General features: G+C 34.7%; 1 protein-coding gene across 2 annotated transcripts in view; it reads right to left on the bottom strand.

Annotated features, from left to right (window-relative positions):
- Positions 1 to 14,056, bottom strand: part of MANEA (mannosidase endo-alpha) — a 68,456-nt gene extending 54,400 nt beyond the window's left edge. The window contains exons 1-3 of one of the 2 annotated variants that reach the window (XM_074333311.1): positions 13,883 to 14,056; positions 5,215 to 5,397; positions 78 to 659 (exon numbers count right to left, since the gene is read on the bottom strand). In XM_074333311.1, the coding sequence (XP_074189412.1) occupies positions 78 to 621 (544 nt within the window). In that variant the 5' untranslated portion in view covers positions 622 to 659; positions 5,215 to 5,397; positions 13,883 to 14,056. The remainder of the gene's footprint in view (positions 1 to 77; positions 660 to 5,214; positions 5,398 to 13,882) is intronic. The other variant, XM_074333310.1, reaches the window with a different exon arrangement.
- Positions 14,057 to 14,285: the final 229 nt, after the last annotated feature.

The following is a 14,285-nucleotide window of genomic DNA, read 5'->3' as shown; positions in this document are numbered from 1 at the left end:
TATGCACACACACATACACACTCACATACCTAAACACACATATCTAAACACACACACATATAAAATAAAATAATTACCAATTGAAGCTGAGTACATTTGTTTCATGTGAGTTTCAATGACAGAAGGATCCCGAGAGCTATAACTTCCCAACTCAGGGTAAAAACTGGAGCCAATGTCATCTGGGGGGTTGTGCTTCCCTTGTGGATAATCCTTGGTTATTCTAGGGTCCCAATGCTTCAGAATTGGATGGTTCCAATGTATATATTTACCATCAAATTGTGGATTCCCATACCAACTATAATAAAATGCATGTAAGTAATAATTCAAAGGTGGCAGTTCTTCCAGGTAAGGTTCAGAGGCTTTGGAAGGTTTCACAGAAATTTCAACACTTTTTAAATTCTTGATATTTGTTTCACTGTTGATTTTGTCACTCTTTGGGGAATCAACATTTTTCACCAAGTGAGGAGTTCGCTGACGAACTTCTGGAAGAAGGTCAAGTCCAAAAGGATCTCCAAAAGCAGCTTTATTTGGTCTCAGCATTTTTAAACCCATCATCAGAGAGAAAATAAACAGAATAAAAAGTGACAAAATGATGCAAGTCCTTCTTCGAAACTTTGCCATGATGACATACTTTAAATTCCCAAATGATAAATGTTTAGCTGTAATTTATTGAAAAACAGTAATTAGTAATTGGTATTAACAATATTTTCCAATGTATTCAAAACAAAAACTCAAATCCATCAAGTTCATTACACTGAAACAATTTTAAAGTGCATGAGGATGTTAATCACTATATTGGTATCTACAACAGGATCTATATATGGCTAGACTAAAGGGTGGTATTTATTTGACAATACCACAAATACATGTTGTCAGATATACATTTTAGAAATTTTACTTAACAAAACAAATATATTTTTCATTTGGGCAGATTTTGCATATACTGAATATAAAGAGAATATTCTAAGGAAATGGACGAAAATGTTCTAAATATAAATATGAAATTAAAGGTCATTATTTTAAAAAGGAAATCTTTAAAAGCGCGAGAAGCTTAGTCTTTAAATGGATTTTTCAACAAACTCATTTAACTAAAATAATTATTTCACAAGAAGGCAGTAATCACACATTTTAAATGACAGTTTTTAGACAAACTAGAATGAGATAAAATTTTTAAAAATGATAAGTTAGAGATATCTAATTTTTAAAAACATCATTACTCTATAACTTTCAAAATCTTATTGAACAGAGCTTATAAAAGTAATATATTGACAGCTTCTAAAATTGTTTCAGTGTGTTTTTATATTCTAATAAGTGTGTGTATATACATGTATGTATAGATAGGTGAGTACATATACATGAGGATAAATACATATACATACACATAGATAAAATATTTAAATTTTTATGTAGTTTTTTATTAAAAAGGTATTTGGTGAAAAGTTGACATTGATTATACTTACAAAATATAACTTTCTACTATATACCATGCTGTTGTTATTCTGGAGCATTAAGTTAAACTAACCCTAAGAGAAAAGATAGATGAGTAAAACTTAATCTAATTAGCAAGTAATTCTGTCACACACAGATAAACTTTCTACAAACTGATTCTTCTATTATGCATATATGTAAGAAACACCAATATGAGCAAGCATATATCTTTTAGGGCTGAAATTCAGAGATTCTCCTCAAAGTCAACATTATTTAATTGTGAAATATATCACACCTAAAGATTACTATAAAAGACGTATATATTAGTTTTTGAAACACATAAAAAAGAAAACTGCCAGCTTTTAAAAGCCCATCTCCACCTTTTGTGCACTCTGCCAGTCACCAGGCCTACCCCTTCTCTTTCCTTAAGGGCAGTCACTTTAATGTTTACCATTCCCTCCTTTATTTACAGTTTTTCCAAAACATTAACATACCTAACTAAAATTAATTTGGTTTTATGTTTTCAAAATTTTGTTTAAGAAGATGTGGTATATCCATATATACACCATACGTGTATACACACACACAAATATATAATATGTATATTAATCTCATATATAGATGTATGTAAGCTTTATATGTATTTACAAACAATATAAATATGTATAATTGTAGATATAATTAGATGTATATAAAATATACAAAATTCTTGGGAACAGTACCGATTACTAAGGCTACTCTGACACTTTACCTGCTGTCCTGCCTCTTCGCCATCCCTGCATTCCATCACATCAGTTCCTTCTTTCTCATAAAAACTCATGAAAATGGACATTTAGCAAAGGAATAGGCAGATGTTTCTGGGGATTTTGTTTTAGAATTATATTAAATTCTCTGGTTTTATGTCAAATATTCTCCTTCCTAAACTTGGAAAATAAGATTATTAAAATAACACTTTCTGTTGTTACTAGTACTCTAATTTAGGGATCCCCTCCCCATAAAGCCTTTATTATATTTTAATACTGCTATTATGTGAATATACTGTAACCACATCAACAAGCTGAACTCATTAAAGTATGTCACGTAGTCAATAAATAATACAAAAGCTAAAACAAGCATTATAAAAGTTGACATAAATGACTTTAAAATAAGAAACAATTGAATCCTTATCGTTCTCCAAGGAACAAACAAAATTTTATTTCTTTTAGTTAGAATATGGGGGAAAAAACTCTAGAAAACAAAAAGATAAAAAACTAAACTCAAAGAAAAGTGCCAAAGGAGAAGTGGAAGGCATATAAAGGAATGAAATGCCATATAAATCAAAGAGTTGGGGAAAAATTGTTAGGAAAAACAGTAAAATCTTGGAAGAATGAGTATAATATGCATAAGCTGGTGGAAAAGATAGGAAAAAGAAAATAGCCATAAGTGTCAGAAACAGTATGCCCAGAGATATACTGGACATGAAAAATAAGGCATCTTTTGGCTGTAGCACAGAATAGGTGGTGTGATAAAGCAAAGCTGTAGTGGCATGTTGAACCCATATTGTACCTAAATGAGAGGACAGTTCTTATTTGGGTCACCAGGGGACCACTGAAGACTTGTAAACAAAATATTGGCATAGTTTAGATCAGGATGAAGCACCAATAAAAATGACATTCAAGGCATCTAACTTTACCATGTTCTGAATCTAACCATCTCCCTCCCATTCACTGATGATTACAGAAGCTGACTTACTGTCTTCCCTCCTACCCTACTTGTTACTAATCAGTAGTGACTTTACCAACTTGGATGATCCATTCAGTAGTTTAGAAGCACAATCCTTGACTGCCTCGCTTCTAATGATCTGTTCCACCCATTTCACTAACTCAAACGTCATACTCATACTCTTGATCTTGTCATTTACAATCATTTACTACTCCAAAATCTCTATTTCATGTTTTTCTTTCATTTTGTAAACATAACCTTTTTACTAGAAGCTCCTCTAACTAGTATTATTCTAGCAATACCTTGACCTCATTGGGATGTCCATTCCACTGACTCTATCACTTTTTCTGTATTTCTCCTTTTCTTTACATTTTGTCTCTAGTGACACCACAGTCCAGCAATGCAATTCCTCACTTGCAAATACCCTTAACTCTCTTTACTTCTCTCCTTTCATAGTAGTTACCTGGGAAAACCTCAAATAAATGATACCTATCTTGATCTTGAGCCAGAATCACAGAGTATTGGAGAAAAAACGCACAACCATGTTGACTTTTCATCACTTCAAATTCATGACCATAATATTCAAACCAACACTTCAGACTGCTTAACAATCCTATTACTACACCCCAGTAGGTTCACTTTTCTAACCTCAAAAGAATTATTTTGTTCCTTCTCATTTTTTAAATCAAACGTGCTACTCCATCACCAACTTCTATTCTCTTCAGACAGCCATGCCTTACAACTCAGAGAAAACACAATCATATAGGAACTCTCTTATTAAGAAGTTAGCTAACCCAGGGAACATAGTCAATAACGTAACTATGTACAGTGCCAGGTGGGTACTAGACTAATCGGGGGGATCAATTCATAAAATATATAAATGTCTAACCATTATGCTGTACACTTGAAACTAATATAATACTGAATGCCAATTGTAATTGAAAATAAAATAAATAAACCTTTGACAACTTCTTTGTCAGCAAATATTTTCAATTTTACTTTGTTGTTTCACTGCTTTGCTTTTCTTCTATAGCAAGTCCCATTACTTTTATTGAATTTTTGCTGTTTTTACAACCGCATTTTTTTATCACTTTCTTCATTTTAATATTTTAACTTTCTCTTCAATCTCTATTTCTCATAAGAGATTATCTCTTGTATTTGTTTCCTAGTATTCATTTATGAAATAATTTATGAAGTAATTTTTCTGTTGATTTTAATTATTTTCTGATAACCTCATTTCTCAGTTTGCATATTTGTAATTTACCTATTCATTTATCTCATATAATTATTTTTACTGTTTCGATATTAGATTACAGTTGTCATGTATTTTGTGCATGCTTTTGGTGTTAACTTTTTTGCTTGAAATTATTTTGTATGGGACTTGGCTGCAATCTTTTTCTGTTGGTAAAGACAGCAGGTCCTCACATGTTTTCATTTTATTCAATGTCGTTTCACTATAAAACTGATGAGATGTAGGAACTTAACTCATTTATATCAATTACCCTTAGGCAAAACTGGTTTTGTTCTAAGTTGTTTTGCTTAAAGTTGCAGAATTTATTGACATTAAGTGAGGACTTACTGTATTACATGAAATAATTTCCCCTTAATTTTTGGCAGTGATATTGAATCGTGGTAGTTCTTACAGCTTCACAGCTCTCAAGATCTTTCTTCTGCTGTTTTTGTGAAGTTTTAATATGATCTGGAAATTTTCCTGAAATCAGTTGGGTTTTTTTCTCTATTCCCATGCTTATGTGGAATTTTTTATTTCCTTAGATTCTATTTTATTCCCCCCTGCTTAAGTTGAAAGTTATTTCCAGACCTTATTCTTCAATATAGAGTTTTTTCTTGAAAAACAAGTTTTAGCTTAGTTTCACAGAGTTCTTAGAAAGCAAGATGCTCCAGCCTCTTGTTAGGATCAAAGACACTCCCCACCTCCAATTCAGCCACTATTCTCAAATTAGACTGTCACTCTTTCCAGCTAATATCTGTATTTAGAGATTTTCCTGTGTTAAGATCAAGCAGATGCACTATTGCTTCCCTCTGATTTCTTCTGCACAGAGAACGACCGCAATACAAATCTTGTACCTGGTTAGTGAGCTGTCTCCATCCATTCAGACTTTGTGATCTGTAGGAATAACTTGTCAGTTCAGTTTTGTTGCAGATGTTCCTTTTGGTTTTACTATTTTCCTGCTCTGTTATTATTCCAGGAAGATTCAAACACTGTATCTCTGCTGCTGCCATCATCCCTGAACTCTCCTTTGTACTTTCCTAAAAATGGAGTTAATACGATAACTTTACCTCTAAGCACATTTTTAGCAGTATCCCATGAGTTTTGTACTCTTGTATTTTCATGGCTACTTAGCTGAAAATGTATTATAATTTTCATTATGACTTATTCTTTGATGACTTATTGATAAATGTATAATATTAAGGGGATTTTCTAGTCATCTTTTTGTTACTCATTTTCAGTGTGAATCTACTGGAAACAATGCCAGTATGATTAGAATCCTTTGAAATATGTGGAGACTTGCTTTAAGGCTCAACCTACGACCAATTTCAATAAGTGTCCCATATGCACCTGAAAAGAATACTCTGCAGCTAGTGGTTACTGAGTTTTGTGTGTCTATCAGATCAAATACAATAAGAATGTTGTTTATGTTTCATATCCTCACTACTTTCTTCTACTAGTGTTAAAAACCCCCAATATCACTGTGGCATGTCTATAACTTTATATTATATAACTTTAATTGATGTTATTAGGTGGAGACATTTAGTACTGTTCTATTTTCTTGAAGTATTAAATTTTGGTTTATAATGAAATGTTCCTTTCTTTCTCTACTGATGGGTTTTGACTTAAATTCTACTCTAATATTAATATAGCTATAACATTTCATTTGGTTCATGTTGGCAGTGAGTGTCATTTTCATCATTTTATTGTTACCTTGAATAATTAGGTTTTTTTGAAATGAGTTTTATTGTTATTGTTTATAATCTTTGTCCAATAATTGTAGTATTCAGTACATTTAAAATTTTGCATATAGGGATATTAAAGCCTTAAATCTATCCTACTTTCCTATGGGCCTTTCTTACATAGTCTATTTTCTCTTACCTTCTAATTGTTTCAATTTTCTTTATTTGCTTGTTAATTATATATTCTTTTTGCTACTATTTTAGTGATTACAGAATGTATTCTTACTTGTCAAAATATAGTATGAATTAGAACTTCACTATTTCTCAAACAATGAAAGCACACTTAGAAGACTTTAACTCCCAACTTTTGTGCTCTCATTTTGGTATTTTATTTTTTACATATATTGTAAACCACACCAGATATCATATTGTTTTGTAGAGTCAATGTTCTTTATTTTTATCCCTTCCTTTGCTCGTCATGTCTTCCTGCAACTCCATACTTCCGTTCAAAATAATTTCCTTAGAGTGAAGAAATAATTTCTTTTAATAGGGCTTTTAGTGTAGGTCTGCTGCTGATAAACTGTCTCATTAATCTGCTTGAAAATACCTTTATTTTTCCTGCCCTCTGACAAATATGTATAGCCTTCTAAATTGGCAATGATTTTCTTTTAGCACCACCCATCATCTTCTATCTTTAGTTCTGTTGAAAACTCACCTGTGTGGGTCCCCCCCCCCCCCCCCGATTCTGTAAAGACAACACATTTTCTTTTTCTCTGGCTACTTTTAATATTTTTTCATCTTTTGTTTTCAGCTGTTTTCCCATGAAACGTGTATATAGTACGGTTTTCTTAATATTTAAGCTGCTTTAGGTTCAAATGGTGAAATTTCTGGGCTGATATCTTTCCATAGCTTTGTAAAATTCTTGTCAATTATCTCTTCAAATATTGCTTTTGCTCCATTATTTATTGCTGTCTTGCTCTCATATCTCATTTTGGACTATATTACATATATGTTAGAATTTTATGTCCCATTTAGTTCTTAAAAACTAAATTATTTCCTTCCTTTTCTTTCTATACTTCAGTCTGAATAGTTAATTCTGAATATTCTTTCAGTTTCTTAATTCTCTTCAGCTGTAACTTCTTAATTTCAGGTATAATTTTAGTCTTAAAATTTCCATTTGACTCTGTCCAAGAACATCAGTACTCCGCTATAATTTTCCATCTTAGTCCTTAATTCTTTGAACATTTTAATCCCATTTATTTAAAGTCCACCTCAAATAACCCGAGTTTGATGTTGTTTTGTTTCTATTGCCTGTTTGTTTGTTGTTTTTCTCTTAATATCTGGACAGTCGCTATCTTTTATTTGTGTGGGTGTTAAGCTAGGTTTATTTTCACTGAATGTCGGACACTGTATATGAAATTTTTTAGAGACAATGAGAGGGTCTATATATTATTTTCATTCAGAGAAAGCTTATTTTTGCTTCTCAAAGCCTGCTAGAGTAGAGGAAGATTATCTAATCACAAATTAACATCTTCAAAACTGGGTTTAAGTCCCTCTGAATATTTGGTCTATTCCTCATTCATCCTTACTCCCTGACAACCACGGGTTCTGAAATCAAAGCCACAGGTATTTCTCAAGATCCCGTCTCATTTATGGCCACAGGAAGGGCCCTGAATTCCAATTCTGATCCACACAAAGCCATGCAACTGCCAAAAACTGTTCATTTTCTCAGCTGCCACAATCCACTGACAGTCTAGGCTTCTTTGCCACTTTTGAATCAAGGGTTTTAAACAACCTCTCTACTTCCTACCCCAATCTCCCAAAGAATAATAATACACATTGTAGGGCTCAGAATTATTCAAATGCTTAAATAATCCCACCTCAATTCCCTTGTCACCTGAGGGTAGTAACTTTATAACTATCACTAAAAATTCAGAAGCAACAAAGGAAAAGAGATTAATTTAAATACATAAAATGTTAAACATATGTATCAAAAAACACTATGTATGAACAAAGGGGAAGGACAATTGACAAACTGAGTGAAAATGTATTTGCAAGATCTACCTCATTCAAAATTAGAAAAATGCAAATGAAAACTACACAAAGACATCCTTTCTTATCTATGATGTTGGCAAAAAATAAAAAGTATGAAATACATCCTGTCGGCAAGAGAAAACACTCACATGCACTGTGAGTGAATGCAAATTGGTACAACTCTTGGGAATTTGGCAATATATTATGTAACAAAATTACACACTCATTTACCTTTTGAGTCAGCAATCCTACTTCATAGAATTCACCTTGAAAATACACAACCAATAGTACATAAATTCATATATAGCATTGTTTGTAATTGTAAAATATTGGAGTATTTAGGTGAAAAAATGAGGATGAGCTCTTTGAATTCACATAATGTATTGGATATACTGCGCCTAAGTGAAAAAAGCAAAATGCAGTTAGAAAATATATAAGTGAGCCAAAGAAACACAGAAGGAATAAACAAGAATCTAATAGGTTGATTATTTACAAGGGTTAGAGAAACAGGATAGAAAACATGGGGGGATGAGAATGTAGAGTAATAAGAGGGTTGGGGAATGGAAAGGACTCTTCTCTGAGTATACCTTTTGGCCTAATTTTGTCTTTTTGAGCCACGTTAGATTTCACACTCAAAACAAACAAATATTGCATGTTGAACTCTAGTTAGTAAATTCTCTGTTTTTTTTGCAAGGGTACAGGTTAGCAATTCTTAAAATATTTAATATATATCCTAAAAGTAAGCAAATAAGCTATATGCTGGAAAATGGGGCCCAGGGTTTTCAATGACAAAAAACGTGGGTTGTAACTATAGAAAGTGGGAAGCCAGAATGAAACGTGTTGTCAGATTGTAATTGGCAGTATCAGTATGGATGTGTGGCTTTTATCAGATCAATAAACAGGTGTAGGGGTGTATGTGTGTGTGTGTACCCATAAATATATTCACATTATTTCCTTGCTCTGTCCACAGCGGGAGTCTAGAACCAAAGAAACTCCAGCAGCAATGAACACATCTTACATCAAGATTTTGGTTTTCAAATACTACCCATATCCACTGAAAAGAATCAGGTTCCTTGGAGAAATGTTGATTCTAAGACTGTGGATGGGAAAGTATAAGATGAGCCTAGAACATCTTGCAAGTAAGGAAATACTAAAAAATGTAGGGGGCACATCCATAGGACACAGGAACCAGCTTGGAGGGGCAAACACTGGCTAAATCTGGGACAATTTCAGTATCAAAATAACAAAGAGGAATAATAAATTATAGGCATTAAAATAAAGAATTCATAAATCCATACTGATATATTTTAAAATGCAAAAACAAAGAAATGGAATAAAGAATGCCAACTAATACATTTAAATAGAATAATGAAATTAGAATATCACCATTTGGCAACTACCACAATAACTGTATCAGGCAAAAATCATCAATGTATATTAAATGCGGGAGAAAAAATTTGATAACAGGATATCTACATATTGGCAAAGTATCTCCCAAAAGATACCTAATTAACTACAAAGGGAAAAATAGTAACTTAACAGTGTAGAACCTAGCAGACACCACCTTAAACTAGTGATCAAAATTAACTCCATCACTTAATTTTGGAAGTAGATATGAGCCTCCTGAGAGAATGCCCTAAGGACACAGAATCACTGCCATAGTATTTGTCAAAAATGTAAATCTGATTTAATCATGAGAAAATATTAGATAACATTAGACACACACTGATCTATACACATACATATACATTACACATAATGTATACGTAATTGTATACAATGTACTATATAAGTGTGTATGTGTGTGTATAATGATAAAGCAAATGTAAAATATTACCATTTGATCAATCTGTAGGAAAACATACAAGGATTATTGAGTTCTTTGCACTATTTCTGAAACTTTTCTGTAAGTCTACACTTATTCAAAAATTAATAAGGGAAAAATTTATAAAGAATCCCACCTGCACAATGGAGGACTTGAGCTGCTAGATAACCTAATACCTGCTAATCTGGGAAGGGTCAATTCATAGTCCTTCAAGCTCTGCACTGCACGACTCCAGAGAATGAAATTCCTACCTGTGCAATGTGACAGTCCTATAGATAGGAATAAAGGAATGACATGACCATGATAGCCTGCCTCTGACTTGTTGTCCTGAAATTCCCATAAAGAAGAAAAAGAAAGTTACGAACATATGATCTCAACTATATTAAAGATACACACAGAGGAAGGAAATAATGTAAACATAATGATTACCTCTAGGTGTGAAAATAGTGATATATTCTTAGCACTGCCTTTTAAAATTACAACATAATCCTTCATAAAGAAGAAAATTTTGTTTGGGGTAGATATTTTATAAGAAAATAATCTATGGTAACAAACACTGGTGAGTCACAACGAACGGGAGAGATAACTACTGGATTTAGAAATCAGTAAGACGTTGATTTTTGAGATGCGATCAGCTGAGTGGTGAAATGCATGAGTCAGGATATATAATGGAAATAATATTGATCTTGGAATAGAAGATCTAAGTTCAAATCAGCCATGATGTGTGTGACCCCAAGAAAGTCACTTCATCTCTTCTTAAAAAAAACATATTACGTGTTTTGTTTTCTAACAAAGTTGTTCTGTGAATGATGCATGATAATGTATGTGAAAGAAAATGTAAAAGGGCAATGCTTCAATCAAATGGTAAATACTAACTAGATTTAAAAATAAATAAAAAGTAAAGAAATGTAAGGCAACAACTAGTTCTGAAACTTCTTTCACATTTGGTATATTCATTTCTCAGATCTACACAAGAACATAAAACATAAAATATCGATTCATTAAAGTCGCTGCCTTTTTTTCCCTTTTCTGTCAATGTAGCTTCTTAAATTGGTCACTCTTTTCTTTTTACATTACTTAATTCATTCACTTAAGAATTTTTTTTTTTTATCATATCATGTTAGATGATCCACTGGTTCTACAGCAATCTCCGGACTGCAAGTTATCACAACCAAAATTAAGGCAGATCATTGTGATTAAAAGTATGGGCTCTGCAGGTCCAATACCTGAATTCAAATTCCAGCTTTGCCATTTTTTAAATCATTTTCACCTATTCAAGTGACCTTATCTTTCCCTGTTTTTTTCCCTATCTGTACGAGTTATTAACTCATTCATAGAATTTTTCTTGAGGATGAAATAATATTATAAAATGCTTAGAATCATTTCTGGCTTATTGTGATACTGAATAATTATGAACAGGATTTATGATGATGATTACTATGAAAGATGGGTGTCTGGCAAACAATCAATAACCAAAACATTTATTCTCTCGAAATGCCTATTTGTTATATGGCTAACTTTTGAAATACTACTCATTCTTCAAGACACAACTCAAATGTTGTCTCTTCTTGATATGTCTTTCTCCTATGTTCTATTGTCACAGCATTACATGCTTTTTAAATTGGCATTTCTTTATGTCTTGCACCATGCTATTTGTTTATATGTATTATATCCCCTACTACTTTGCTCCTTAAGGTCCAGAAATGGAGTCCTTATCGTCACACTCTAGTAGGCCCAATATATCCTATACATAGTCAGTGACCATTAAGTGTTCAGCTTAAACAATTTAATTTCTGGCTCTCCTATTTTGGACATTGGTGTAAACTTGGGGCAATGGGTATATAAACAGATTCTACTGACAATACATATGCTCGACATGTTTATAGTCTATACGGAACTTATACACGAGCAATAATAAATAGATCCAATTTTTAAAAAATCAATTTTAATAAAAACTATCATGTCCAACATAGCAAACCATAATAACCCTTGAGATGCCTAAAATGTCTAATGATCTCACAGGAAAGGAGTAGGGGAACTATTTATTTGGCTTCAACAAAAGAAAGACGTTTCAGAAGTCACCTGAGAGAAAAAAAACTTTGCAAGTTAATTGCAGATGTATAGGTTTTCAAAACAAGAACCTACTCAAGGTACTACTACCTATTAAAAATCTGTTATCTTCAAAGGGCAGTTTACCTTACATAATAGGTTCTTTTGCAACTTTATGGCTTCTATTTTTGTGTTTTGTGCATTTAACCTTTGAAATGCTAGTTTTTGACTTGGAGGTCTAGGGAGGTCTAAGTGATCCAGAAGCAGTATGATGTCAAACATCATCTCAAAAAGTATTTGCTATTATCCTGTCACTCAAAAGCCAAAAGAATTTCACCTTTAACTATTATTATACAGACTTCTGGTGCTTTTTTTTTGGTATTGTTTCCTTTAATTTTATTTTCTAAGACGCCACTGGAAATAAACAACTAGTACTAGAAGACACATCTGGAACTTTCAAAATCAGTTTCTGTAGCAAGAATCCCACCCAAGTCGTTTTAATGGAAACACCTGCACCCTTGGGTTAACAAAAATTAAGTATAATCTCATCCTTTCATTTTAATTTTCAACACAACTTATGAAGTAGAACTTTTTAACACCATTTTACAGGTGATGGAAATAAGGTACAGAGCAATTGGCTACTTGATCCAAATACCTGAGCTAGCCAACAGTAAGCAACCTGTCTGAGGTTAAGCAAGTAGCAAGGAGCAGGGCAAGTCTGGCTCTAGAACTCCTATTCCACTTTCCTGTAACACATTAGACAAACCAAGTTTAGAGAATATAACACCGTGATTTTTGTGACACAGATAAAAACTGCTGACATGTGGTCATGTTTTCATTTAAACAGCATGGACTCAACAAACAATGATTATCTTTTACCTACTCATAAATTGTAGCCCCAATTTAATCTCAAGACAGCTTATTTTCTGATCATACTCTTACTATTCATAATGTAACTGTTTTATGCGTGGAGCCTGAAAATCCTAAGATTCACTGGACTGTTTTTTTTCCAGAGTTTACATATAGCTTAATATGAACGGGTTAACAGATTATGAAAACGATTTGCAAACCATGTTACTTAATATTACCAATACTTTTTATTTTGTATTTTTTCAAACTATTGTTTAAATACGTTAACATAACCCATTCCAGTACTATTTGTCTGTTTTAAAATTCACATATTATCCTCCATTTAAAAAACAACACTACTCCATTTTCCTTTAACACTTATCTGTAAGGTCTTGCCATAAAACCAAAACAAACTATCGTAACTCCCTGAATTTCAACGTGCTCCTCTAGACAATGGAAAAAGACTAGTCCAGCACGGCTGCACCCCGAGACTTAGCCAAAGATAAGCCTACGATGATAGTGCTGAACAAGTTAACAGGTGAACGGAAAAACCATCTCTGCGGGGCCTCCCATCCTCGCTCTAAGCTCCGGACGCCCCATGGCACCGGGAGACCCGCGACCTCGACCTTCGCGTTGCAACCCGAGCCGGGTAGGCCTCGACCCTTCCCCCTTGGCAGAGGCTCCAGGCCCAGCAGCAGTCTGGGTTTAAAAAGCCAAGTGTTGAAAGGCTTCCGCCACTCCCGAAATCCCAATGCGGTGGGGAGAGAAGAAAGAAACCGAGGCGACCAGAGGTTCCGTTCCAAAGTGGCGGAGACAAGGCCGGCGGGGCTGGGATAAGGCAGGGTACAAGGCAACAGGACTAAGCTAGACAAAAACAAGGGTAGGAGTGACGGAGAGGGCGGCCCGGGATCCCCAGGCTCGCAGCTCGCCGCCTCCCGCCGCTGGCCCGAGGGGCGCCGGGTCAAAGGCCGTGGGCAGGGGAGCGGCGAGCAGATTGGCTGGCGCAGGAGCGCACAGGCGCTGGGAGTGGGCCCCGTGCCCGCCGCAAACGCGTCTGCGGGGCCCTGAGGCCCTCAGTTTACTCACCCGGGTCTGGGAGTCCGGTCACCAGCAGGGACTCCGCCGCCAAAGCTGTTGAGGATGGAAGTACAGCGAGACAGCACCCAGGGCCTCCCGGCTGCAAGCTCAAGCAACCGCGCCTCCCAAAAGACAAGCGCGGCGAGTTCCGGGAGCCCCGGGGGGCGGGGCTTACTGGGTGGGCGGGGCTCTGGGTCCCCGGGCACAGGCCCCTCTTATCTTTGAGAGGTGGGAGGGGCGTGGATGAAAGAGGGAAGGGCTTTTCAGGCTGTCCTGTACTAGTGGAGAAAAAGAGCAGAGTCGGGTTGAAGTCCCATCCTCTTTCTGCAAGGGCCCGCCCCTCTTTTAGAAACTGTTGGTCGTCTAAGGTTCCGTTTATTAGGGACGCTCTCCCTAATAAAGGACAGCTGTT

The sequence above is a fragment of the Rhinolophus sinicus genome, linkage group LG05, assembly GCF_036562045.2.
Source record: "Rhinolophus sinicus isolate RSC01 linkage group LG05, ASM3656204v1, whole genome shotgun sequence".
NCBI classification, from domain to species: Eukaryota; Metazoa; Chordata; class Mammalia; order Chiroptera; family Rhinolophidae; genus Rhinolophus; species Rhinolophus sinicus.
The sequence above is the reverse complement of the archived record's forward strand: the minus strand, read 5'-3'. Positions and strand labels throughout refer to the sequence as shown.